Genomic DNA, 27,568 nt, shown 5'->3' with positions numbered 1-27,568 from the left:
CTCCCGGGTCGGTGGGAGGGGACTGGGCTGGGCGGGGGTGGGCCGGGGCGGAGCCCAGGCCTAGAGCTCTGGAGGCGTCGGGCCCAGCCTGGGGACCATGCAGCGGGATGTGGGCAGCTTTCCCCTAGCCCCTGGCCTCAGGGCTAAGCTCATCGGAGCCGGGTTCCAGACGGCCCAGGAGCTGCTGGAGATCGGGCCCTGCGAGCTCAGCAAAGGTACCGGACAGGGACCTATCGGGGGAGGGGTCTGGTTTATCCCCCGCCAAGGCCCCGATTCCACGTCCCAATTTCTAGGCTCTAGCCCAGCGGCGGCGCTTTCCCCCTTCGCACCCCCACTGCCCCTCCTCTTGCCCAGCCCAGGCCTGCACACACACCGACTGCCCCTTCCCAGCAGACCCGGACCGTCTACCACTGTATAGCTTCTTCCGAACCCCATCTACGCCCCCACCGACCCTCACCCTCTGGCTGTCGTTCTCTCCCCAAGCCACCTTCCTTACTGGGGTGCTGGAACAGTTCTTATAGTACTGCAGCACCCCTGGCACCCCTAGTTCCAGCACCTATGCTCCTTACCCTCTACCTAGGCACATTCTCATCCTCCCCAAGACCCTTCTGTACAGGCCAGGTGCCACCCTGAGCCACCCCCCAAACACCCCTCTAGCCAGGGACCTCCCCACTTCTCTAGTCTTGGGAGCTTCCTCTTTTAGGTACCATAGGCTGGGATTCCCCTCACTGTTCCATCCCCAGACACCACAGCCCAGGTTTCATCTTCAGTCACCCTGCTCCCTATCTTAGGGCTTTTCTTGGGTCTCCTTTCAATGCCCTCTCCCAATTCCCCCAGTCTGTACTGTGATTTTGAGCATTGATTATTAACAGAGCTCCTCTGCCTACATGGGAAACCAGTCTAGCACCTTGCTGGTAAGAATGGGGTTTTAACAACTGGCTAGTTTAATTAATTAGTTAATGTGTATAAAGCACTTAACTTCAGCAGTGCTCAAGTACTGTGGTTGGACTCCCTGAGAGGAGGGTCTTATCTCATCCAGGCTTCATGCAAGTCTGAAGAAGTGAAAGGAAAACATTTTCCCATGTTTAATTATTTTTACCTATACTGTATCTCAGTAAAAAGGAACTGACTCTTTGACCGAGGATCCTGCTTTTGCTGAGAACTAAATGGAAATGAGACACTGAGAAAGGAGAGCTGTAACAGGTTACCCCCACACATACACATCTCAGGTTCTAAACCAAGTTAAGGGGTGTGAAATTGGTTACAAAGGTAAGGATCACAAGAAACTAGAATAGATCTTCCAGTCCACTAAGATAAATGTATGAAATATGTTATCTCAGCTTTTATCTTTTCTCATTTCTCAGATCAAAGTGAAATAAATATATCTTTTCGTTGGTGGGCAGTTTCTATATATATATCAGAAATATTAATGTATCTTGCATTGTTCCATTACTGTGTATAACTTCACTTGGATTTGAAATAGGTCTTAGGCCCTGGAATATGCTTCTGTGTTATTTGCTGCTTATGACCACTAGGTGTCACTGTAATTTAGTAAAACTACTTCATAACCTGTGATTCTGAAGCCATTAACCAGAAGATGTGTTTTTCAAGTGATCATTATAGTCCCTGATGATATGACAACAGGGAATTTGTCTTCCCAGGTCCCATCCAAATCTATGACATACATCACTTCTGGTCTCTCATTGGAGGTCCCTTCTTTATCATGCACACTCCCACCTGAACTTGAACAAACCACATTAATTGCTGTTGGAGTCACTTCCTTTGTGTTTGGTTCAGCTCCTACAGATCTTATTAGTGGTGTCATGTTGGTATGATGAGCTTCTAGTGGGATAGAAACCAGTAGTCATTCGCTTTTCTGGCCGTGATGTGAACCTTTATCTTCTGAAAAAAAAAAGTCTTGTCATCACCAAAAGAGAATGAATATTAAAGAAAGCTGGTGTTAAGTGATTGGAAGAAGAAATTTATAGTCTGATTTATTCAGAGGGGCTGAGTTTCTGCAGCTTCCATTGACTTCAGTGGGATTTGAGTTCTTGGTACTTCTAAAAATCAGGCCACTAGTTTTTATTCCAAAGCTGGAGACAAATAGGTCAGCATGAGTAGTCTGTTTCCATCATTACTCCAAAAATATTAATACTTTTTGGCAAGTCTTTTTAACTGGTCTAATTGCAGAGCCTACAAATCCATCAGAAACGGTCCTCTCTATTTATACTGGGACCTATAGTTTGTAAAAATAAACTATTCCATGCTTTTTTTTCTTTTTTTTTCCCTCCAGAAATTGGAATCTCTAAAGAGGACGCACTAGAAACCTTGCAAATTGTAAGAAGAGAATGTAACAGTAATGCAACAAAGACTGCTGGTGATCCGGAAGCTGTTGGGAAGTGCACAGCACTAGAACTCTTGGCACAAGAACAGGCACAAGGCTTCATCATCACCTTCTGTTCAGCTCTAGATGATATTCTGGGAGGTGGTGTGCAACTAACAAAAATCACGGAGATCTGTGGAGCGCCAGGTGTTGGGAAAACCCAGTTATGGTATTTTATTTGTATATTACCTCTGTGCAACTAGAGATTTAATAATACTGAATGTAACTAGGACCAAAGTCCTTTATTCTTGTTGTTATGGCTGCAACCCCAGATTCCATGGTGTATTACAGAAATATCTTGGTGCTGGTAATATCTCCTGCTCAGTTTACCCCTCACCAGAACTAACTGTCACTTTAGAGATAAATCGGGAGTGGGGGGTATTGATATATTATTTAATTATTGTTCTGTCTTTAACTCTTTTTGTTTCTTCTGACAGTATGCAGCTGGCAGTAGATGTGCAGATTCCAGAATGTTTTGGGGGGCTTGCTGGAGAAGCAGTTTTCATTGATACAGAGGGAAGCTTTATGGTAGACAGAGTGGTAGACATTGCAACTGCCTGTGTTCAGCACTGCCAGCTTATTGCTGAAACACATCAGGAAGAAGGTATATTACTAAGCCATGTTCCTTTCAGCATGGTAGGCTAACATTCTTATACTGGTGTATGTGCAAAACTAATTAAATGTAGGCAAATTGTATTACGTTTAAAAGGTTTATTTTACATATAGATAGCTAGGAAGACAAGTTGTCAAGGTGTCAGGTCCAGCAGACTTGGCATATGAATATTAGGATCACATTGAGCAAAGAACTTATTGATGTTTAACAGATTTGAGTGGACACCTATATCACATGAGTTAGTATCCACACATTAAATATTGTCTGATTAATTTTGACTAGTGTCATTTTGGTCAGCTGGCTTAACATTTATATTACTGAACAATTTTTTTTCTTTTTTTAAAACTTAGTTTTCATTTTTGCATCAGTCTTCTCTGCAGGTTTCAGTGAATATGTGTGCATATCCTGAGACAGCTTCTGATACAATTTCTAGAAGGTGATTATGCTGCCCACTTTCAAGCCAAATGGAAAGGAAATTTCCTTCCACTCTTAATTGTTGACTAATAACTTCCTTTTCCTTTTTTACAAATTTTCAAATGTTGTTTTTGTTGTTAGGTGCTGGAGACAGGGGTTGGAGGAATGATGAGAGTAATAATGTGTTGATCAAAGATTTTTTTTTCTCCCCCCTCCAGACTTTCAAAAATCCCTGGAGACTTTCTCCCTTGAAAGTATTCTTTCTCATATCTATTACTTCCGTTGTCATGACTACACAGAGCTGCTAGCACAGGTCTACCTCCTCCCAGACTTCCTTTCAGAGCATTCAAAGGTAAGGGTTACTCCAGACTTAGATGAAAGATACCTTACGTATTTGGAGATGTATTGAAGACATTGAGGTTTTGTTCATTGATGTGAGAAAAGGTTGATCAATCTGAGTTTCTAGGCAGACCATGAGCCTGGGAACTGAGATTTGGTTGCTGCCTAACCTCAGATGTAAAAATCTGTGCTGCTTCTTTCTCTCTCAACTCTTGCTACCAATTTCCTCTTCCTAATAATTTCCTTCCTTTTAACCTGCTTAATCTCCATCCTAATGCTATGACTCCTGAGGCACCACACCACAAATACTACATTTGCTTAGTGAAACAGGTGCCCTTGGAAAATGTATCTCTAGGTCATGTTTGCATTTCATCAACATGATGTAATGATGCCAGGATGACACAGTGCCAGTTTTCTCCCCCAGGGACAGCATCCATCACCAAAAGAACCTATCAGCGTCATGGCAGCCAGAGGCTGACTCTTTTCTCTCTCTCAATAAGTTTTCTGTTGCTATGAGCAACTTGAGCCTGCAGCTTAATTGTATAGTGGACAACTGCTGAAAAGTTGCCTAGGTTCTGAGTGTAACAATATTGTAATGCAGATTTCCTCCACCTCCTTTCAAGATGTTTAGATTCTTCAGGGAAAATCTCTCCCCAACAGGCTGCTCTGTGACTCCGTGTAACAGAGTACAAATGACTATTGCTTAGGAATGTTATCCAGGATACAGGTTGTATCTAGTACTTCATTTTCCATTTTTGGATGATCGTTTTAGTTTTAGTTGTACTTGCCTCTGGTATTGCCCTGTCTTTGCCAGGTACTAAAGGTTCCTTGTTGTGTTGGCCACCCAGGAGAGCACACAGCCTCATTAGCACAGTGGCAAAGGGCTGCTATTCTGTTGTGCCATCTGTGCAGATTATTGATGCTTGGCTTTGAATCTGATATTCTGATGGTTGGGAACTACAAGACTCTCTGCAGCCTGATTTGTGACCTAACAGACAGTTGCAGTGCCATTTTGTGTTAAAACTGGCCCAATCCCTCCAAGCAGCCTCAGAGCTAAGAGACAGCCTGGGAACTCCAGAACAGCTCCTAACTTTATTTTGTATTATGAATGACATGGATCCTTTTTTCAGATACACTGCTGCCCACGAAGGCTAAGTTACCTCCATAGGTGCTGTCTACATTACAGAGAAGACTGATTTATAGTAATAAAAACAACTTCAGCTTGAATGGGTTAGCCGTAGTGTGGACAGGGCAACTGTTATCAAGATTAGGTTATTGTCTATTTTGAGTGCCTTAAACCCACAATTCTGATAATTTTGTAACCAGTGCAATAGAAAGAAATCTGGTAAGTTACCATCATACCTCAGTATCTATTAATCTGATAGGCATGTATATGGGGTAATACAATATGCCTTTCTAGTATACTGAATTATTGTACTGTTAAACTGATTTGCTCATTCCTGTAAGGGCAGGAGTGAATTTTATAGCCAAATATGAGGCACCAGACAAACACCTAGAATCTTGTGAAAGAGAATCCCTGGGGGGAAATGAGAGAAAGAAAGGGGGTCTTGTTTTAATTCTGATGATTTCAGCTCCACCTCCCATTTCAAATTCTTCTTTCCTGTCGGATTCCCAGTGTCATTTCCCAGAGTGACATTTGCTGCAGGCTTGTACGTTCCAGCCCTAAAGCTATTTTCCAGTGATGTGTTAAATCAATAGTACAACAACAAGGTTTTCCCATTGTCATTTTCAAGCTGTTGCCTTGCCCAATAATGCAAGAACTTGCAGAATCCCATGATTCTGCTGTTTTAGCAACCAGGCACTTGAACAATACAAGACTAACAGGTCTCCCTCCTATACTTGAAGCAATTTTGGCCATCGTAACAGCTGTTGCAAATGAAGCTGGAATAAATCAAAATCCTCATCTGCTATGGATGGTGATGAGCCTGTAGCAGTGTTTGTATTCTAGTTTTAGCTAATGAATGCTCCAAAAGAAACTGTTCAGCAAAGCAAACATCTACAGGGACACTGAACTCCATAGCGCAGTGCCTGGTATATCTGTAAATTTCTGTTAAAATCCATGTTTCCAAGCTTGATCTCTGCTTACAGCCTCAGTACCTTGATGAGTTACCTTAACAGTGAAGTTCATCCTGTTCTTTTGTGAGGGTGAAATTAAAATAATAGGAATTCAAGTTGAGGAGGCTGAAAAGTAATAACTGATGCTTAACTTTCTCTTCTCCTGTTTCCATTCCCACAACCACTAATGTTGTCCAGCTTTTTATCTTAGCGTATTATTGGTTATTGGGCACATATAGATAGCAAATAGAAGATTTTAATTATTTTATATTAAATAGATTCTGATACACTTGAAATATTCTGTTGGATGTCATCACTAGTTTATAGGATACAAGCTTAACACCATATTTTTTGCTTTCTGTGTTTAGGTCCGATTGGTTATTGTGGATGGAATTGCCTTTCCTTTTCGCCACGACTTTGAGGACCTCTCACTGCGAACGCGGCTTCTGAATGGCTTAGCACAACAGTTGATCAGCATAGCAAATGCTCATAAATTAGCTGTGAGTTTGGGTGTGAGGTTGAGTCAAAGGAGATGCAGTTTTACAATACGCAAAGTACACAACAGGACTCTATTAATGCGGTTATCTGCTGTCTGAAAACAGCAAAATAAAACTGCAGGCATGCAACTGAAACTTGTGTTTGCCTGTAAGCAGATACAGTAGCTGGATATTAACAACCACCTGTTAATAGCAACATTTTGCTGGAAACCAATCCTGTACCATTGACTTTAATGTTAATGGAATTGGATATTAGCAATGGTATACCGCTTATTCCTCATGGTTTTTTGGAAAAAGCCCCCAGCTGCAGGCAAGTTTGTGAGGCTGCAGCCAGGGAAGGAAGTGCTGGTTTGTGCTTTCCCTGGCAAAGGCCAGTGCTCAGCATGTCCCAGAGCTTCCTTAGCTCTGCTAACCTATCCTGTGCAAAGGACCTGCACAGGAGCTCTGGGCTGGGAGGGGAGGCTGTGGGCAGAGCAGTAACAGGGTGGGGAGGGCTGCACCTCAGATGGCATAGCTGCACGGTACCTCTCCCTGAGCTGTATCCTGCTGGGGGGGCTGCTCCCAGCGAAGGAACTGCTGGGACATGCTGAGCCCCAAGCACCAGAGAGTGCAGAAAGAGCACCCTGGAGCTCCTTGAGCCCCTAGCATTGCCACTCACCATAGAAAGCCCCAGTATCTGGGCTGCAGCTCCCCTCCCCAGTGCTGCTCTGCCCGCAGGCGTGTTTGTGGGGCTGCAGCCAGGGAAGACACATCCCAGTGGTGCCTTCCCTGACTGCAGCCCTGCAAAGCTGCCTTCTGCTAATTAGCAACAACAGGATAATGGCAACTTTTTGCTGGCATCTGAGAGGTTGCCAATAAGCAGAATCTGCTGTAGAAAGGACACGAACCAAAGGGTGGACAGTTAGATAGTCTTTCTCTTGGACTTGGCTACACAAGTAAAATTGACCTGAGAAGTATCTTATGAATCTACTTAGTTAAGTGATCAAATACCAATTTGTAGAAGCCTATATTATTTTATACTTTCTTTCTTCGTGCCTCTTGGCTGGGGTAGGAATTTTAAGTATGATAGCAGATATAATAAAACCTGCCGGTAGTGGAGTGGAAGTTCCATGGTGTTTCAGTGGACTTTCCTTTCTCATGCTCTCTGCTTACAGTGAAGTTTCACTCTGCTACAACTGGTTTTCGCTATGCTTGCTAGTGAGAGGACTATTACTGTCTTTCCACGTGGATTATCATCTCCCCTCTCCTCTGCTCTGGCTGAACATTAGAAGAGAAATTGCTACTAACCTGTAGAAGGAAGGGGCAAAGACACACAAAGCTGACCACACCCTCTCCATCTGAGGGGACCGAAGTGGTGCATATGCGTTGTAGAGATGGAGGGGGTGCAGAAGAGAATCTGCCACCACCATCAGTAAGGTCAAGAGGGAATGTTTTCCCATGGCATCTGTTTTATGTTACAGTGAAACACCACTTAGAGTGAAGTTTAATTCTGCCAAGTTGAACTGGCCTTTTTTCACTGGTAGCTTCTCTTATTAAAAACATCTAGAAAAAGGAGAGCTAGAGTTCGTCCCTTCAGCTTCTTCACCCCACATGTGCGCACATTTAAATAAATTAGGAATCCTTAAATTGTCTTAGATTGGGCCTGCTGGTTTAGAAATAACTACTGTTTTCATGAAAGGACCACATCGAGGGAGGAAAACCACTTTCTTTGCTGTGGTTTGGCTCATCGCTCTGGCATCCAGGGAACCCATAGTTTCCTGACTGTAAATTGTTTCTGCATCATTTACCTCAGTATGCAAGTCTGCAAATGTGCAGCCATCTAGCCAGCAGATGGCACTCAGGAGCTACAGCTAAATATAGGGGTGTTTTTTGAGACCTTACAACACAGAGAAGCATTGTTCAGGAATTAAAGCTTTCACAGTCTCAAAATGGTGCTTGTCCATACAATTGCCAGGTGACTTGATTCCCTGTCATCCAGACTGCTGTCATGCAATTGGCTTTTGTCTGTATTGCTAAAAATAAATCCTTCCCTGTGTTTCCTTAGATAACTACAGGAAGGAAAAGCGCATAACTGCATTCTGCCAGTGTAACACATGTGTGCCTGCTGGTGACAGTAAGGCACACACATGAATTATGAAGGGCTTTCCTTCATGTGTAGTACCAGGGGATATATGTATTCTGTAGCTGTATTTTGTACACCTTTCTCTTTATTCCCATCCAGCCCATATATTAGTTGTCTTGCGAATTTGAAAGAGAATAGCTTTCATCATATAGGTCTCTTTCCTTCACCCAAATAATACCTATATATTTTGTTTTATTGAACAGGGAAGCAGTACAGCACAAACATCCCTTCCTAAAGAAATGATAAATCACAATGTATAGGAAATCGTCTAATGAATTAACTGGTCAGGCAAGAATTGCACAGCAGTAATAAAACCAAACACTGAAAGACCTTGGGTTTGGGATAGGTGCTGGTTTTTTGCAGTAAACTGAAATGAATATTACAATGAAGAAAATCTGCAAAATTACCAAATCTAGTGTATCAAGTCAGCTGTTACCTCCCTTGCTCCTTTTTTATCTCTTTCCCACCACTACCTCCATTCTACCAGGAATCTAATCTAGACTGTCTGTGAGCCGCCTACGAAGATTCATGCTGTAAAAACACTCCCCCACTCTGTCTGTTCTCTTGCGTATTGCTTTGTATTGTACCTACTTGCGCATTTTTAGACTAGAAGCTGCAGTGATTCTGCTAATTGCTGAGCACATGCACACTTTGTACATCACTGTGAACATTTATGGCACATTTGGGTGATGTCTACCCCTTTGCCAGAGGGCCTATGTATGTGAATAATAGAATTTGTGTTAACTACTGTTTAGATGTCTGTGTAACGTACCAGCTTGTATGATGTTTGGGCATCTAGGATGAGGAGAAGGTTTAGCTTTAGAGCTACAGTCCTGAATGAGGGCAATCCCCCCTCCATAGCAGACTGAAAATATTTTTGCAGAGTTCTACTAATCTGCTCTGGATAGTGATACCGTAAATGTTCCCAGCCTCTCTTTACTTGTGCAAAAGTCCCATTGCAGTCAGTGGGAGTCTTGCTTGAGTAATAATGGCAGCATTAGATTATTAATATAGCTTTTCTTGATGCAGACTGGAAAATCAGTTTTTTCTTTTCTTACATGACAGTTTCCCTGTATTTATTTTTTCCTTCTCTTTCCCCCCCCCCCCTTTTAGGTAGTTTTGACAAATCAAATGACAACAAGGATTGGACAAAGTCAGTCCATGTTGGTACCTGCTTTAGGTAGGTGTTTTAGCCAGCAAGTTGAAATATACATTATCCTTTGAATGTTTGTTTTTCATAAACAAAAACCTGAAAATGTTGGCTGTAATTTCTGTGACTGCAGGAAAATGCTGAGTATTGGCAGTAAAATTACCTGAACCTGTGATGACTTAGTGCTGCTGGTGGAGAGACCTGAAATACAACAAGCTATATTGTTTTCACGACAGGCCTCAGTTGCTGCTATTAAAACTAATACTACGATCAAATATGGCATCTGAGATCCCACCCTAAAAAAGGATTTAATTTTTAATTTTTTACAATTTTGTTTTGAAAGCGATGTTTTGTAACCTTTAAGTTGCAGACTGGGAATGTTACTAGTTTGAGCCTTTGTTAGGACTCCTAAATTTGACTGAATTGCTTCTTGAGGGAAAATAGTATAGATTTGCTGCTTTATTAAATGGGTACAGTAGCTAGTTTCCAGAATCTGAAGCTAATGTCTTGCAGCATGTCCCACAAAGACATAAGGGGTAATGGCCCCACCATGCTTTCATTTTCTTCCCCTACAATTGCCTGAGAACTTCCCATCCACACCCCTAAATATATTCAGAGACAGTGGCAAAGTAAACCTTTGAAACTGTACTCATTAATAGTTTCCAAAAGTGTTTCAGATTTGGTGCACACATTGGAACCATCGGATAACCTGTCCTTCACCCTGTGTAATCGTGAAGAGATGGGGAGATTCTGTGTGGGGCACTCTACTTTGATTTATCCTATAAGCAGGGTAAAGATACCCATACAAATTACTCTTGTCTATCCCATAAGCAGGATGATCTGTATGGGAATGTCTACTGTGCTTACAGGGCAGACTGGAACAGTTTGTCTGAAGGATGGAGATTTGGCCTAATTAAGTTTTAAATTTCCTCTCTTTCTTGGTTTATGTTGTAACTTAATATATTTAATGTCATAATTAGACGGGGAAACCTTCTCTGCATACAGCTTCACCTTCTGTGAATCAAGTAATGATTGTCTTGATTATTTGAGGTGGGGGAGGTGGGAGGTAAAGATATGTTCCCAATGAATGTTCAGCCCTTGAACTGTTTGGCACAGAAGTAAGATGATAAAATGAACAAATACAAGGCATCTCCTTGGACAACATTGGATTTTGAACTGTGCATGCAGATAAAGACCTTGCTTTCAGTATCTGACCCTTTGTCGTCTTTACCTCCTGCTCTCAGCTGTATTCATTATTTTTGGCAGCCTTTCTGGCTTCAAAATGAATTAAAGCTAATAGATTTAACCTTGTTTAACAGCCAGTGTTTGGAAAACTGCTCTGTTTACTGGGTCATAGGGACAGTGAAGAATGTGAAAGGAGTCCATTTAGGTGATATTCCCAAGGTGTCACGAACTGCCTTGTGCACAGTTTTGAAATTGAGGATTTTTTTGATGTGACATAGCCTCCCCATTGCAGAAGACATAAACTGTATGTGACTCTGCCCTAAATAGGTGTGCAGCTATATAGATTTGTTAAACTAAATTGCATCTCCTGCTACAGGGAAGGTTTGTCCTCAGCTGGTGAAATATTCAGGCTAAGAGGCCCTCTGCTCAGCCACATTTCAATTTTAAGCAACTGCAGCTCAGAGGCTGAGGATTCTGAAGTGGCACAAGGTTGTGTGCAATTTGATTTGTATTTACTCTGGAGATCCACCTATTTTAAGTGTTGCATTGGAGAATTAGGAGAGTGATTTGAAGGCCCTCTAGATCAATGGTTCTCAACCCTTCCAGAGTACTGTACCCCTTTCAGGAGTTTGACTTAAAACTACTTGCTTACAAAATCAGATGTAAAAATACGAAAGTGTCACAACATGCTATTACTGAAAAACTGCTTACTTTCTCATTGTTACCATATAATAAATCAATTGGAATATAAACATTGTACTTATATTTCAGTGTATAGTATATTAGAGCAGTATTAACAAGTCATTGTATGACATTTTAGTTTGTACTGACTCTGCTAGTGCTTTTTATGTAGCCTGTTGTAGAACTCGGCAAATATTTAGATGAGTTGATGTATCCTCTGGAAGACATCTGCGTACCCCCAAGGCTACGTGTACCCCTGGTTGAGAACCACTGTGTAGATGGTACATCTATGGCAATGGTCTAATAATGAGGCTAAAGTAAACTTGTTCCTCAAATGTTGATTACAGCCAAAGAATGATGGCTTGTTAGCATCTAATCTATTTGTATCCAAGTCAGCAATTTTCAGCCCTGCTGCCTCTGGTTGTCTGTCTTCTGTCCCCGCCACTGAATGTTGTTTTGTTGATTAGTAGGCCCTAGAAAATCTCTCAAGAGTTCACAAGAGCTTTAATCCCTAAAGTGTTATTCGGTTTCCTAGTGGAAAGGAAGCCCTAAATTATGAATAAAACCGAGATGCTGGAAGGTATTAAGTCAGGAGCTTTCTGGGAAGGGGGCAGCTTTCTTTCCTACTGCTGAGAGCTAAGATGGGTGTCCCTCGACATTTTATGTGGTATACTTATCCATTAGGTCAAATATTAATCTGCAGCCAGTTTAACTCAGAAGCATCTCATTTTGTATTTTTTTTTAAATGAAATATGCATGGAAATGTTGTTAAAATGGAAATTGCACCCATTTGTAAAACTCATGGTCATGGTTCTCAACTGGAGGTCAGAACATGAAACACAACCTTAAATCTTGCTTTAGCATGATGGAGTGGGGCCTGGCAAGTTGCCTTGAAGGCCTAGATGTATTAAGCTATTTAATTTGAGGATCTTTTATCAGCGTTCTATTGCTTCCCCCTTCTGTGTGCAGTAATTAAGATGTGATGGGGTGGGACTGGTGACAGGTCAGAGGCAGACAAATATACTGATGACTCAATGCAGAAGTTATGGGGTTGTGTTGGGATGAATAGGAGATGCTAGCAGTACTTAACCGGATGACTGCTTTAAAATCCAATCCATCTTCTGACTACAGAATGTCTCCTGGAACATACAAATAAAAACATCTGCTAGTGCTATCTATAAATTGATTCACATTTCAGCTTGTAGTCAGATGTGAACAGAAATAATGGGATTACTTCCCTTGAAATGGGGCAATTGCCCCAATTTCTCAAGTTTCTGAGCATTCTACTCTACTTCTTGAATAAGTCAGAAGAGGGGTCTCAGAAATGGAGGATTTAGCATAACAGTCGTAAGCACTTTAATGGTCATAATATTCCCTTCTTATGATCCAAGATTTTGGGAGGAAAATAGCAAAGTTTGTGTGTTTACAAATAGAATTGAGAGCCAGATTATAACTGCCTTGAATTTAGATGCTGCTATATAACCACTATACTTTTTTCTCTTTTTTCTCTTTTTTTCTCCTCTTAGTCATACTTTCATGCTATCACTAGTGTCTGTCCTCTTGCTAAATGTATATAAAACCTTTTTCTGAATATAAAAGTATTGCTTCAATCTTAACACACACACAAAAATCCAGGGGAGTAGATTTTATTCCTTGACCCTACAAATTGGTAAAATAATTAAGGAATCCTTATACACTTATTTCTGGGGGGTATCGAGTCAGATCATTTTTGTTTGCATGTTCAGTCATCTTTGTGGATGAATGACTTTTTTTTATTTGCTGTTAAATTTATTGATGCTAATGCATTGTAGGAGACAAAGCAGCATGCAGGATTTTTTTTTTCTTTTTTGTCACTCTTAGGGGAAAGCTGGGGACATGCTGCTACCATCCGTTTAATCTTCCACTGGGACAACAAACAGAGGTAAGTGAAAGTACAGGCTAGTAAATTTACAGTGTGTGCCTACTGTATCTTCTATTTGAGAATCTATTTCAGGTTGAACCCAGCGGCCAAGCGGGATCTGAGTTTGATTTCAGGTCTTGGTCTCCCATTCTCTGGGCTGGTAGGGCCCAGGAGTACAACGGTTACTAGGTCAGCCGATTAGTAGGGTGGTCACCTTTCTGACAAACTCCTCCCTCCCCATGTGATCAGCATGCTGCAGCGCTATACTATGTCTTTGACAGGATGTCATGTAGCATCAAAATATCAGTCTGGTGGCATCAGTTTCAAGAGCAATTTGGAGACTGGTGGATAATAAAAAACTGTACTTGCCATTTACAGCTCTCTTCATCCATACACCTCAAAAAGCTTCACTAAATAAGGTAGTGGGGCAAAAACAGTGTTCTTGCACTTCTAAGCACTTTTGACCTCACGCATGGTATGTGTGATATCACGCCACATGGCAGATGAAATGCATGGTGGGGGCGGTGTGTGACACCAGCAGGGTGGGATCATGCCAGTGGGGGGCCAACAGGAGTAGAGTACCTGTATTTAAAAAAAACCAGGACAAACTCTGCAGGTGGGGAAACGGATGCACCAAGAAGTTTTGTGTGACTTTGGACAAGCCGGTGTGTACAGCACTTAGCACAGGGGTTCTCAAACTTTATTGCACCCTGTCCCCCTTCTGACAACAAAAATTACTACATGACCCCAGGAAGGGGACTGAGGCCTGAGCCCACCTAAGCCCCACTGCCCCAGGTGGGGGGGGGGGCAAAGCCTGGGTGGTGGGGCTCAGGGCTTTGGCTGCAGCCCCGGGTGGTAGGGCTCAGGCTTTGGCCTTGGGCCCCAGCAAGTCTAACGCCAGCCCTGGCAACCCCATTAAAATGGGTTTGTAATCCACTTTGGGGTCCTGACCCACAGTTTGAGAACCACTGACTTAGCACAATGGGGTCCTGGTCCATGACTAGGCATTAAAGTAATAAAATTAATTAAGAATAAGATCTTCTGCCTCCTAATCCCTGGCCCCATCCGTTGGACCATTCTGCCTCCCAAAGCAGGGTCTCCCTACTAAAAACTGAAGCACCCCTTTCCTTTCAGAAGAGCTCCCTTTAGTTCTCCTTCTAACAGATGGTGGGAAATTGAAGGGGAACCTTCAGGGCTCAAAACAAAGAGGGTGACTCCCACCACCCACCTCAGGGAGCAGTTTGACTTTATCTTTCTGTCTGCTGCAATGTGACTTCCCCCGCCACCACTTCTTTTTTCCTTCCTTCCTGTATGTTCCTAGCCCACTTCTGTTATCTGCTCGCTTGACTTTGTCTCGCACATAATATCAGTGTGTAGATATAACTATGGCAGCATAAAACCTCCCTTCTACTCCCTAATCCTCTGCAAACAATGAACAAACTAGACCAGCTGTTGGGATTTTGTTGTTGTTTTAAACAGCGGAGAGAGAGCTGTGATTTTTTTTTTCTTTTCTGCATTTGTGAGAGACATGGAGTGATTACACCAGGCTGTTTGTTTTGGAGTTAACTTGACATCCCTGATCAGCCAAAAAGCCTTTAGGAAGAGGGACGCTGCATCAGCATGTGGACTCCAGATGGAACAAAAGTTCTTAATCATAAATACTCACTGAAAATAAAGTTTGCAGTGACATTTTGACTGTGAGGCCTGCCTCCTTCCTGAACCCACTGGAACAACTGAGGTATATTTAGCAGACAGAGAAAGCAGAAAGGGTCACTATGCATAGAACAACATTCTTCTTTGCCTTTATATGTGGCATGCATCTCCTTATGAGTGACCTGCAAAGCTACTACAGTTTTGAGTGCTATTGACTATTTTAGACATGCAACAAACAGCAATAAACAAATTCTGTTATATCTGTAAATGATCCAAATATAGCTGACAATTCATGTAGGCTTTGCTATCCTTGTTTCTATAGCTGTTATTGTGGAGCTCATGTGACTGTTAGTGTCTTCCTGCCTTGTCCATTATGCTTTGGTTAAACATGATACCTGCCTGTCTCTCCACCCTGCCAGCAATGGAAATTTCAGTGCTTAATTACAGTGTGGTTTGTTGCTGTGAGAACAGACCCAGTTGACTCAGAGGCAGCTAGCAGAACTCCAACTGAGTGCCATAAAAACATGGCTTGTGCTGCTTGAGATTTAGGCTATTTTGTAAAGTACAACCGACACTTAAATGTTCTAAGGAATTCCCTATATAGTTAATATGAAGTGGCACTCTTCCTCAGGCTGTAATTACGTGCTCTCTAATAGAATGGCACCTAAGGGAGAAAAAAAAACCTAAAAATAATTAACAGGATCCTTGGCAGGGTATCACAGTTTGGAAGGTGACAAATTGTTGCAAGGCAGAACTTTTTCCTTATGTTTCTCAAGGGAGAGTATAAGCTTTAGGGAGGTGTGCATTCCCAGGGCTGGTGGGACAAAATCTCTTGCTGTTCAGATATTTTCTAGTTGTTTTTTGGTATTACAGTGGTATGTAGTGGCCCCAGCCAGGATTGGGGCTCCATTGTGCCAGGCACTGTACTAACACAGTACAGAGATAGTTACTGCAGCAGAGAGCTTACAGTCTAAATAGACAAGAATGACAGAGTGGGAAGGGAAACTGGCACAGAAGGAGTAAGTGATGTGCCTAAAGTTGCATAGGTCAGTGGTATGGCTAGGAATAGAACAAAGGTCTCCTGTGTCCTAATCCAATGCCCTAGGCACTACATTATATGTATAAACCTGAGAAACATTTGGGAAAAACTCCTTGCTTGTTTCCGAGCTTGTTAGAACGTACTAGATACAGTTAAACCTGTCTTTGAGTTGTTTCTCAAGGCCAAATCTATTGCTTAATGGAATGGAGCAGAATTGTACTCAATGTCTTTCCGAAGTGAAACACTTCCATTATTATCTGCATAGGGCCAACAGCACCTCGTGTACATATAAGTAAGGAAGCAAGGTCTCCGCCCTAAAGAGTTCACAATCTAAATAGACAATGTGCTATGCCCCCAGAATTCCCATTGAGAACAGTGCTGAAACTTTTGAAAATTTAGTTGTTTTATTTAGATACCTAAATGGGAGCTGTTGAATGTGGTGCTCTTTTGAAAATCTGGCCCTAAAAGCCTAAAGTTTGCTTTATATTGCGCTTTGAAACATTGCTAAATCTTTTAGCAGAGTATATTTGCTAATGCTAACAAAACCTGTTTTGTTTGACCAGGTTGGCAACATTGTACAAATCACCGAGTCAGAAGGAGTCGACCGTACCTTTCCATATTACAGTTAGTATTCATTTTTGGGGTGAAGATTCAGGGATGGGAGGAGGGGTTTATCCAAAAGGAAGCTTGCAGAAGATGTGTGTACAGCTCTGAGTGCACAATTTGGTCCTTTAGAACATTGTATGCAAGATAATACTGGAGGTAGCCACCTTCATACAATGCTGAGTGACAAATTACATATCGTGATATCTGCCTTTATGAAGTGCTAGAAGATGTACAGATCCAAAGCACTATATAGGTACAAAGTAATAATATTATCTACGTTCTGTTCAGATTAAATGAATTCCAAACTCATCTCTTCAGTTGTCATTTAGGTAGCTACATGTAATAATTGTTTGTCACAGGTGCTCATGGTAACATGTTGCCATAGCATTTCTTGCAGATTTTTAATGGTGTCCATAATATCCGAGGTTTTCATAGTGAACAGAAATCAAAGATTTTGTTCATTTCATTTACAAACCTTGGGAGAAAAAAATGTAATTTAAAACATATCTTAATCTTCTAGTCATATTTCTAGGTGCCTTTTCTGGTCAGATTTATTTTGTAAAATAGACCAATTCCACTCCATCCCTCCATACAATCTGAAAATGTGGCACTCTCTTGAGTGCATTGCTATCAAAGATTGGTTGAAATTTTAGATTATCCAGATGTTGTCCTTTAGTCTTGTTGAACTTCTTCAGCATAGATTTCAAAGGATAGATAAATTCCATGAGTGATAAATTCTGTATCTATTTCTTCCATTAAATTCAGGTTTGGTGGTAGCCATCCTATGTACCCATTCTTAAATATCATCTTAGTAGTTAGACATTCAGTGCTGCAAAATTTATGATCAAACATATCTGCACCAAGATACAAAATGCTGGTCTGATAGGCCACTGTTTCTCAACCTTTTTGATACCAGGGACCAACTTGCTGCCTTCCTTAAATTGTGTCCGTGAGATCTCAGGGATCAGTGCCAGGCCACAGACTGGTCGTTGAGAAATGCTGTTATAGGCACTTCCATGCCTGTAAACAGACAGTCAAAAGTGTGTGGTCTGAGGCACAGGCTAGTAACTAGGCACTCCTGGTTCTGATCTGGAGAATGACACCCTTCCAGGTTATTGGCAAGTCAGTTCACATCTCTGTCCCACCGTTTTTTCCACTTGTAAAATGGGGATAGGACTTTGCTGTTGCACAGGGGTTTTGCGGATTAATTAGTTAGTGTGCTTTACATGTTCAGCATTAAGTACTAAGTGTTATGAATTTCAGCATGACATTTCACTTAACTTTCCCAGATTTTGTCACTTTGTAGCTTAGCAATGGGAGACTGACACAAAATCTGTAATTCTGAGTGGCCAATGAATGTTTAAGTTCTATGAACACAAGAGCTCCAGGTTTCCAGGACTGTCAATGACATTCCTTTTTAACTGGTTTATAAAGTTAACTATCCTTAGTGAGTCTCCTGTCTGTAGAATAGGGATAAATTAAAGAATAACTTTGTTATCCCTATGTAAAAGTACTAGCATACTCCATGAAGCTATACAAGAATGATAGCTCTTCTCTGATGTCTGAAAAGCACGAGGCTGAAAGCCAAGTACCTTCAACACATGCACAAGGTATCCAAGAACTTCATACTTTGTCATGCCACTGCTTACATAACTAATGGAATGCTTCATCTAGGAGTCTAGTGTGTTAGATTAAATGAATTCTTGGCTATAGGTCAATCTTTATACCGAGGGTAAATGGCAGAGAAACACTAAACTTTAAGATTCCCCATTATACAGTTTAGAAGAACACTTGAGATGCTTAAAATAGCAGATGGATGGTACAAGTTCTGCCCTTGTGGGATCTCTTCTTATTTGTCCCGTTTTAATTTTTAATTTTATTTTTTAAAAATAAAAAAGCCCCAGCAAACTGTATGTGGTGAGACATTTAGAAATACACAAGAACTATAGAGACTGGAGTTCAGTCAAAACCTTTTTACTGGCTTTGTTTCATGGATTGAATTGGTCTTGGGCATAGGACCCACTGGCATTTTATAAAAGTCACATACTTGATAGTAATTCTACCTGATTTTTCACACAGCACCAACCTGAAATGTCAACTCTTCAGAAATGCTCTCTGCCTCTCCATGTGTCTCCCTGAGCATTCAAGATCCTGGCAACAATTTTTTCTCCTGATTAACCCCTTTCCTTCTCCAAGGCCCTGCATTGTAGTCACAATCCTTCCCTCAGAGGAACAACTGTGAGAGAGTCAGCACTGACCCTTAACTATCTGGAGAGATCAGCATGAGATGCTTCCTGCATAGCATTGTCAGTCTAGAGAGCCAAATCCAGGGCTCCCACTTCATAATGTATAATATCCCTTTTCCTCACATGCATGTGTCTGAAATGTCCTTTGATAGACACACACTTAACATAAAATTCATTTTCTGGACCTTTATTATTTGTAAACTTTTTAAATCCAGAAATTCTGAACCATGAACTAATCCTAAAGCAAATGCCACTGATGCTAAACAAATTAATCCTCACTATAAGATCTCAATTTTTTTTTCCTGTGTCTGTCTTTGGTCACTTCCACATTCTGACCCACATTTCGGTTTTGGCAGATGAGGTACATCCCAGCATGCCCCATAAATCACAGTTGTTGGCCACAAGCACTCTTGTTCCTGCAGTGATGATCCGAGCAATTTGATAAGACAGATTCAGACATGCTTTTCTGTAACAACGTGGTGTCTTGTTGCAATTTTCAGATTTAAAAAAAACAAACAACTTTTGTCCTGGGGTTTAAAAGTTCCCGTTTTTGAGTGCAAATGTGATTCTAGCACTGAATCCTTCAGTGCTTGTGTCTCACTTCTGAGGGAGTTTTGCTTGAGTAAGAACCAAAGGATTTGGCATTCAATAGGCAGTGTAAGTTAATTTACAAAGTAGCAGTGCTCCATAGCCATAGTGGTGATTAGTGGCAAAAGGAAAATGATGGCCTGATTGGGGATAGGAAAATATCTTTATAAGCTCTCTCTTTTCATTTTACTTTTAGTTGGCCTGTAGATGGAAGAACTTTCTTATAATTCTGATCTTAGCCTGGAATAGGAACACTTTAAACAACTTCTCTAAAATAAATGACATTTTTCTGACCTGATTCTGATGTTGTGTTGCACCAGTGTCACTCCATTAACTTTGAGTTACTCCTGATTCTCACCACTGTATTGAGATCACAGTCAGGTCCACTGTTGTTGGTTTTGTTTGTATCTTACAGCCTCATGGCTTCCGGGATGTGCATCCTCCACCTCCAAGCCAGACCCCAGCAGAAGTTGAAATTAACCCTCGAAAACGGCCACGGATAGAAGGGGACAAACAACAGTGATACAAAGGATAAACTTCAACAAAGGTGTTACATATGAAAATGTTTTCACTATAAACATTGGTCCAACATCCAGGGGAGCCTGAGAGACTATTTTAAACCAAAACTGCTGTGTCCCAAATTACTTTAATATTAAACCCAGAATATCAAACCCAGAATATCCAAGTTTGCATAATGGTAGTGCCATTAAAATGTTTATTTTTATGACCTAATTTGGCTTTACTAATAAATGTTTTCTACAACCAGGGGCTTCAGCTTCTTTAGTTGAAGAATATTGTAGCTGCTACTTGTATGTCTGAGCACGAGAGAGAGAAACACTTGCTCCATGGAACAATGGGATCCGATTCAATACATCAGATGACATAAAGTCTTGATCATGCATTCGCTTGTGTGTGCAGCTGAACTTTAATAGGGCTCCGTGCAATGGTCTGTCCATATGGAACAAGCTGCAGGATAAGGGCCTCAGTCAATGAAACTGAAGCACCTGCTTAAAGATAAGAATGTGTTTAAGTGCTGTGCTAAATCAGGGCTTTAGCCCATAACTACTGCGATGTCCATGTTAGAGACCAGTCAAAGCTTTTTAACAGCTGAAGCATTTGTTACTGGCCATGGTCCGACACAGCATACTGGAGCAGAAGGACATAGGGATTGCTGTACTGGATAAGACCCAATCTTGGTGAATGGGAAACATTTGAGGTCTAATCTACATGGCTGGATAGTCTTCAGCCTCTATTCTACCTTTCTTCTAATAAAGGATTTAGTATGGTGATCCTAATCACTAGGGCATGTTTTGTTTGTGGTCCTAATTTAATTTAGAGAAGAGAGATGGGTTTCTTAAAAGATAGCAATGTACTAGGAGCTCCAAAATCTAAACCGAAGGGAAGAACATAAATGTACCCACTGAAAATGCAGCAAAGATCTAGTCTCTCTCACAGAAAATAAACCTTGAATGACTGCATGGCAATTCAAAATATTAATTATTGCAAGAACATGGGGAGTGTGTGCTGGTTACCATAATATCTGGATGCATTTTATAAGGTTTAGATACAAAAGCAAATATTTACCACAAGGGGAGTATTTATGTATTACTTGACACCCTTGAACCACAGAATTTGCTAACTTGATTGCTGGGGAAACCTAGCCAGCAGCCTAAATAGGAGATTCAAGTTGTGGGAGTCAGTAGCTATAATTTTTAATTTAGTAATTCATCCTAAAATTGACTTTGCTTGGAAACAAAATTCAGTGCTGAATGTGAGTCACAAAACCTCCTTCTTTATTTAAAATGCTGAAAAAGAGAGTGACAGTGATTTCTGGATCATTATAGTGTTTAGATGTAATTTGCATAATACAATACTGAGGGGAAAAATATTCAGGTGCCATCATTCGAATCAGGTATTGTCAAAATTAAAAATCCATGAAGATGGGAGAGCTATGTTGCAGAGGAAGAAAGACGGCGGGGCTTGTGACTCAGACAAACATTGCAATGCAGGAGACACAGCCAAACAAAAGGATTCTACCGCATGTGATGTCAGCAACCAAATGCTTCATTTGGGAATAATAGCTTCCTACGTCTTGCAGTGCTAGAGAAGGGGGAGTCTGACACAGTGCGCGTGCCTGCTTAGCCACATGGAAAACTGCATTGATTAAGAGTCTTGTAGCACCATTTTTAAAAGCACTGTGGATTACTACTGATGTAGATACTGATGGTTGCTACTCTGTAAGGATATTTATGAAAAAAGCCTTCTCTGTTTCAGTTAATTTACCTTATTCTAGTTTAAAGTGAGCAACAATTTCTCTATCTTCAAGGGGAGTATTTAAAGATCTCTCATATTTAATGCTAAATTCAGATTACTTATTTTTATTACAATTATTACAGTAGCACTTGGAGACCGCACCTGAGACCAGGCTCCATTATACTAGGCATTGTACATAGAATAGTCCTTCCTCTGAAGAGCTTACCATCTAAATAGATAAGACAGACAAAGCGTACCAGGGAAACAGAAGCACAGAGAGGTAAAGTGACTTGCACAAGGTCACACTGCAGATCAGTTGCAGAGTTGAGATAGAAGGTAGGTCTCCTAATTCCTAATGCAGTACAGTAGCCACTGGATCACATCATCCATAGCATATTTCATCTAAAGATCTCAGTCATTTACAAATGTCAGTTAAGCCTTACAACTCCTAAACAATGTATTCCACCTTGTATTTAGGTGTGAGACTCTGAGTACATTGCCATGACCTAGAGAAGAATTCTGTGTAAGCTTGAAAGCTAGTCTCGCTCACCAACTGAAGCTGGTCCAATACAAGATATTACCTCACCCACCTTGTCTCTCTAAACTCCTAGGTGAGTCATTTCATCCCCATTTTCAGATGGGAAAGTTGAGACGTAGAAAGATTAAATTGTTTAAGTCACACAGTTTAACTAGCATCGCTGGGAATAGAACTCAAGCCTCCTGACATCCAATTTGCTCCTCTAATCATTAAATACACTCCCTCTGATTTTACAAGAATATGTATTTACACTAATATGTATTTTTATATTGTTTTGTTGCCTAAATATCAAGGGAGACCTGTTTGGTGTAGAAGTGTTCAGAACATTAGCTTTATGCAAGAAAATACAGCTTCTGGTGTCAACCAGATTAATTTTTTTCAGAAAGTGCATATTACATAAGGATAGCTTAAAGGAATACATTTTTGTTTTCATAACTGATGGATTTTTGCACTGTTCTAGAAGGTGTCAGATATAATAATTTAGTGGCTAACAAATCAGAACATCCCCTCAAGGCAATGTGGTCTTATGAGTAGCTTCCACTGTTGTTGTTTTTTTTTTTTTTTGGGGGGGGGGGGGGGAGTTTGTGGAGTAAACCACACTGGTGTATGACTTACACTGGGACAGTTACACTGTTGTAGCTACACTAGTGAAAATGCCTGGTATAGGCTAGCCCTAGTGAGAAGGATCTAATGGCTGAGATAAAACTAGATGTAGTGGGCCTGATTCAATACTCCTCTGCATCAGAAACTCTGCTGGAGTCCATTGAGCTACTCCAGATATACACTTGTGTAAGTGAGAAAAATTTGCCCATTGTTTCACCAATGAACTCTCTGTTTATGTTTTTTTGAGAGAGTGGCTGGAATCCTTTGTTGCACTTTGTATATTACTTCAAAGCAGCAAAGTGACAAGAGAATTTTATGATTGCACAAATTAAGATACTAATCAGCCAAGTTTGCAGCATTGAATAAAACAAATATCAGCTTGTTTGGTTTGTTGCTTGAATGCCAGTCATCTCTAAATGCAAGAACTGTAAAGATAGGGCTGAGCTCACTATCACATTAAACTTGCCTATGGTGGGAGGAGCTATTGTGTTACCACAACAAAATTCCAATCTCTACCACAGGGTTTGGCAATAAGAAAACATGGTGACTGTGATGTGCCTCACCTAGCAGCAGAATGCTGCTTTGAAATGCTTTATTCTAGGAAGAGAAAATTAACAATTTATTTCCTCCTGACTCTAAGTGTTCTCTGTTTTGAAAACAACTTTTTTCATTAAGAATCACTGGGAAACCAGTTAGCTTCCAAGAAGAATAAACTTAAAATGCATAGGTGTGGAATAGCTTTGACTAGATGTGGCATCAGGGTTCAAGTTATGAGACCAAAGTGCCTCCATTTATGTCATTGGCAAAACTCCTGTCCCTGCTGAGGTCAAAATTTGGAATAAAAGGCCAAAGTGGGGAAAAAAAATCTAAAATGTGAAACCAGCTCACTTATTGGTGAATTTAAAGTATTTTTTTTCTTTCGCAGTGAATACTGGAAGCTGGTTATGGTTGGAAAGCTTTATAAAAAGTTTGCAGCATGCCCTGCAGGTGGTCAGACTCTGGATGCTCATTCCTCAGCTGAATCCTCTTACCCCAAAATGTCTTTTTGTCTGGCTCTCATGCTATAAGAAAGTGTTGATGCTGCTGGAAAGTGGGTTCTGCTGTGCTGACTCACTGAGTCAAGTATCTTATTGCCCAATACAGCTATGAGGAAAGTGGGAGTGGTGCTGTAAAAACAGATGATCTAGGGTTAGGGCTGACCAGTCAAGACAGAGGAACCCAATAGGCAGCCAAGCCTGGGGAGAAGGTTTGAGCTGAACTTTCTCTTTTTGGTGATCTCTTTGTTAAAGTCATCCTGAGAGAGAGGTTCAAGTTTTTTACTCTAAACAGCATGTGGACATTTAGTGAGAGGTGCTGGAAAAAAAAAATCGTGTCAGATGAGAAGTCATTTATAATAGTGGTTAGTTGACTAGTTAACTTTTGTCACTATCAGCATTTACAAAATTAATGTACTTTTTTAGGACTAGGTTTAGAATGAGATTGGAAAACATTTAACTGATAGATTGTCCATGGAAAAATCCTTTCCTCCCAAGCCCATCTTTTTTTATTTGGTATGAATTGTGTAAATTGGAATGAGAAATCACTGAGACCAGGGTTTTAGCAGACTGTTTATACTGTGTTCGGGATCATAATTAGGTAAAAAGACACATTAAACAGTATTATTCTGCCTTAATTTACAGTGATTATATTTGTAACTTATTTTATGAGGTAATGAGGGTTGGAATGATCTGTTTTTCCTAAGGCAGTGGGGCTTGAGTGAATTTTACCCATAAATATATTCACTATTAAGCACCAAACTACAAACTTGTCTTCTGCAAGCAAGAAATATTTGTTAATAACATCTGTGCTACTGTAATATTATAGAAACACTAGTCTACATAGTCATGTAGAAATTATACAAATAGTGATCAGTGCTAAAAGCAAGAGATGAAAATTACTGTACAAGGAGTAGAAATGTATCATGCTGGAAAGATTACTGTATTTTGAACAGGACAATATATTATGTCTTACCTGAGGGCATTGTTTTCCAAGCAATATTTTATAGCTGATTCTTGCCTGCTGTTCATTTTATTAAGGCCCAGTTTCTATGTTCAGTGAAGTCAGTGAGAGTTTTGCCATTGACTTCAATGGATAAGTGTCAGATTTCAGAAATCACATATTTTGGTTTCAACCAATCAGAAAGCAAGTACATGTTTAAAAAATAAAGTTTTAATATAGTTCATATTAGAAAGAAAGGAAACTATGCAGAGGTGATGAAGTGGCTCTTACTAGGTCTTGGCACTTCCCATGCAGCTTCTTTGCAGTTATATGGGTGAAATTCTAATTTAGTATGGTATCATACACTGGTTGATTTGGGGGTTTAAAATTAATCACTGGAGTTACAGCAACAAAGTACAAAATACATTTGATCAGCGTTTCTCAAAATAATTTTTAAAAAGTAACAATCTTTCTGGATAAAAGAACAAGTTGGTTTTTTACATGCAAATTGTGCCTCGTATAAAATATTGCATGTGAATATAAGATCAGTTAGTTACACCCTTTACACCACCACAGGCCTCATCTTACATTTGCCTGGTAAAAGATTTGGATCCCATTACACAGCAGGTTGTATTAATCTCTCCAACAGTCACTCATTTTATAAATTTCTATATTTAAAGATATGCTCCTATGTAGAGAGGTACCTACTGAGATTTTCAAAAGCATCTTGGCACCTCACTCCCACTGAAATCACTCTTGAAAATCCCACCAGGTACCTATCTGCATCTTTAGGTGCCTAAACACCTTTAACAATCTAGCCCTTAACCTCTCTCTTACCTTAGGATGAAATTGGATCCGCTGCACTGGGGTGAATTTCACACTTAGTGATTAAAATATCACTACTTTATCTCATATGACAGGTGCTATAGAAATGGAAAGTATGAAGGCAGGGCCTAGTACAACAATGCTGTCAGTAAGCCTTGTTGTTTGCTGATAGCCCAGAGCTCTGCTCCACTCATCTCCATTTAGTAGGAGGGAGAATACTCATACTCTTATGAGTGACTGATTAGTGAAGTGGATCAGCCTCAGAGGGAACTTACTGGATTCTAGTATACTCCTGTGTGTTGTATGATCGCAGGCCTTGACAGCATCCAGCACACACAATCATGGCATGGTCATGAGTGTTTCCAAGAGACAGAAACCATCCCTTTGGCACTTATCTGCAACCACATTTCAATCACACATGATTTTCTGGCACAACATCTTTGCCTTTGCTTAAAAGGAAACAAACACAATACATGTTTGTTTCTGCTACTACAGTATTTCTTGTTCTGTTTGCAGCTAGTTTCCAGGGGTAGGCCTCTTGGAGTGCTGCTTTTCATTCATTCTCCCTCCTGTATATCTCTCTCTAATAATTTTTCAAATCTAAGTAGGGCTATGTCTGCACTTAAAATGCAACAGCGGCACAGCTACAGCTGCACTGCTGTAGCACCTCAGCATAGCCACTCATTACAGCAAGGGGAGGAATTCTCCCATTGCCCTAGTTAATTCACCTCCCCGAGAGGCAGTACCTACATTGACAGAAGGATTCTTCTATTAACCTAGTGCCATCTACACTGAGGGTTAGGTCATCCTAACTACATTGCTCATGGGTGTGGATTTTTCACACCCCTAAGCAACATAGCTGTGTCAATTTAACTTTTGAGCATAAACCTGGCCTCAGTAACACATGGACTTTTTCCCACTTCTGCTATTCAAACAATGAGCTGAATGTTTTGAGTAATGCCTCTAAAGGACGAGAAGGAATGGTAGGATCGTGTCAAAATAATTTGTTTATGGGCTTTTCTGTGATGACACACTATTGGAGCACATCACAATAAATATATTGAAATACCTCCAAATATTTCTTGATGTTCCCAAGTATATTCTACATGCCAATGTACTAAAGTTTCTTTCATGGTTAAAAAGAAGCATTTCATCATGCTCTTCCATACAATTCAGGTCACCTCCCCAAGGCCTGCTCAAATCCTGCTACACAGTTCACTTGTACTTCTGCTTTTTATTCAGGAAATCAATTGGGGATTTGACCATGAGATTAGGATGTGGGTAGTATTAAAAAATGTTACCTATGAAATGAAATTTCATTCTTATTTTCCTGCTTTGAACATTTGGCTTCAAATGTGTTGATAAATATGCCACACACCTCATTAACTCTTTAAGTAGGAATAATAAGTATCAGATTGTAAATGTCAGTTTTACTAACACCGTTTTCCACATAGGCCATAAAGGAAACTAATGTGTTATGTAAAGGAGGCCCTGAGGGCTAGATAGCATCTCTTCAGGAAGATATTAAAAGAAGTTTTTTATAGGTACACTTTAAAGGTAACCGAGAAAGAGGAAAAAAGTGTGCGCCATTTATTTATTGCTTCTACATGTTGAGTAAAGAAAGCTTGAAAAGTAGAGGATTGTTTTTTGGGGGGATTGGGGGTAGGCTGTATGTTTTTCTTTCTGTATAGCTTTTTATATTTGCATTTCAGGTCTTGCCTACCCTGTTTTTCCTGGAAGATAATATGAACCACTGGACTCCTAGTAAGACTGTAATATCACATGAACAAAGAGTGAAACCGGAACAATGTAGCGGGGCAAGGAATTTTTAGTCAAACTATTTAAAACTTCTTGGGGTAGATTCTCCGATGAATTCTGGC

At 40.6% G+C, this 27,568-nt stretch overlaps 1 protein-coding gene across 5 annotated transcripts; it reads left to right on the top strand.

Annotated features, from left to right (window-relative positions):
- The first annotated feature begins 53 nt into the window (after positions 1–53).
- On the top strand, positions 54–27,536 carry RAD51C (RAD51 paralog C). Of its 5 annotated transcripts, none has more exons than XR_006574303.1 (11): positions 56–215; positions 2,294–2,552; positions 2,821–2,987; positions 3,629–3,762; positions 6,194–6,325; positions 9,558–9,624; positions 13,321–13,381; positions 16,616–16,676; positions 19,908–20,039; positions 22,223–22,356; positions 27,401–27,536. XR_006574303.1 is itself a non-coding variant. In XM_044993333.1 (10 exons), the coding sequence occupies exons 1-9, from the start codon at positions 98–100 to the stop codon at positions 20,013–20,015; spliced, it is 1,107 nt and encodes a 368-aa protein (XP_044849268.1). In that variant the 5' UTR covers positions 56–97; the 3' UTR covers positions 20,016–20,039; positions 20,259–21,000. The 5 variants fall into 5 exon arrangements, 2 of the variants coding, with proteins under 2 accessions (XP_044849268.1, XP_044849267.1); XR_006574304.1 differs by lacking the exon at positions 27,401–27,536 and adding an exon at positions 23,812–24,403; XM_044993333.1 differs by lacking the exons at positions 22,223–22,356; positions 27,401–27,536 and adding an exon at positions 20,259–21,000.
- Positions 27,537–27,568: the final 32 nt, after the last annotated feature.

The sequence above is a fragment of the Mauremys mutica genome, chromosome 19 (assembly GCF_020497125.1).
Source record: "Mauremys mutica isolate MM-2020 ecotype Southern chromosome 19, ASM2049712v1, whole genome shotgun sequence".
Classification (NCBI taxonomy): domain Eukaryota; kingdom Metazoa; phylum Chordata; order Testudines; family Geoemydidae; genus Mauremys; species Mauremys mutica.
Note: the sequence above shows the minus strand (reverse complement) of the source record. Positions and strands in the feature narration are given on the sequence as shown.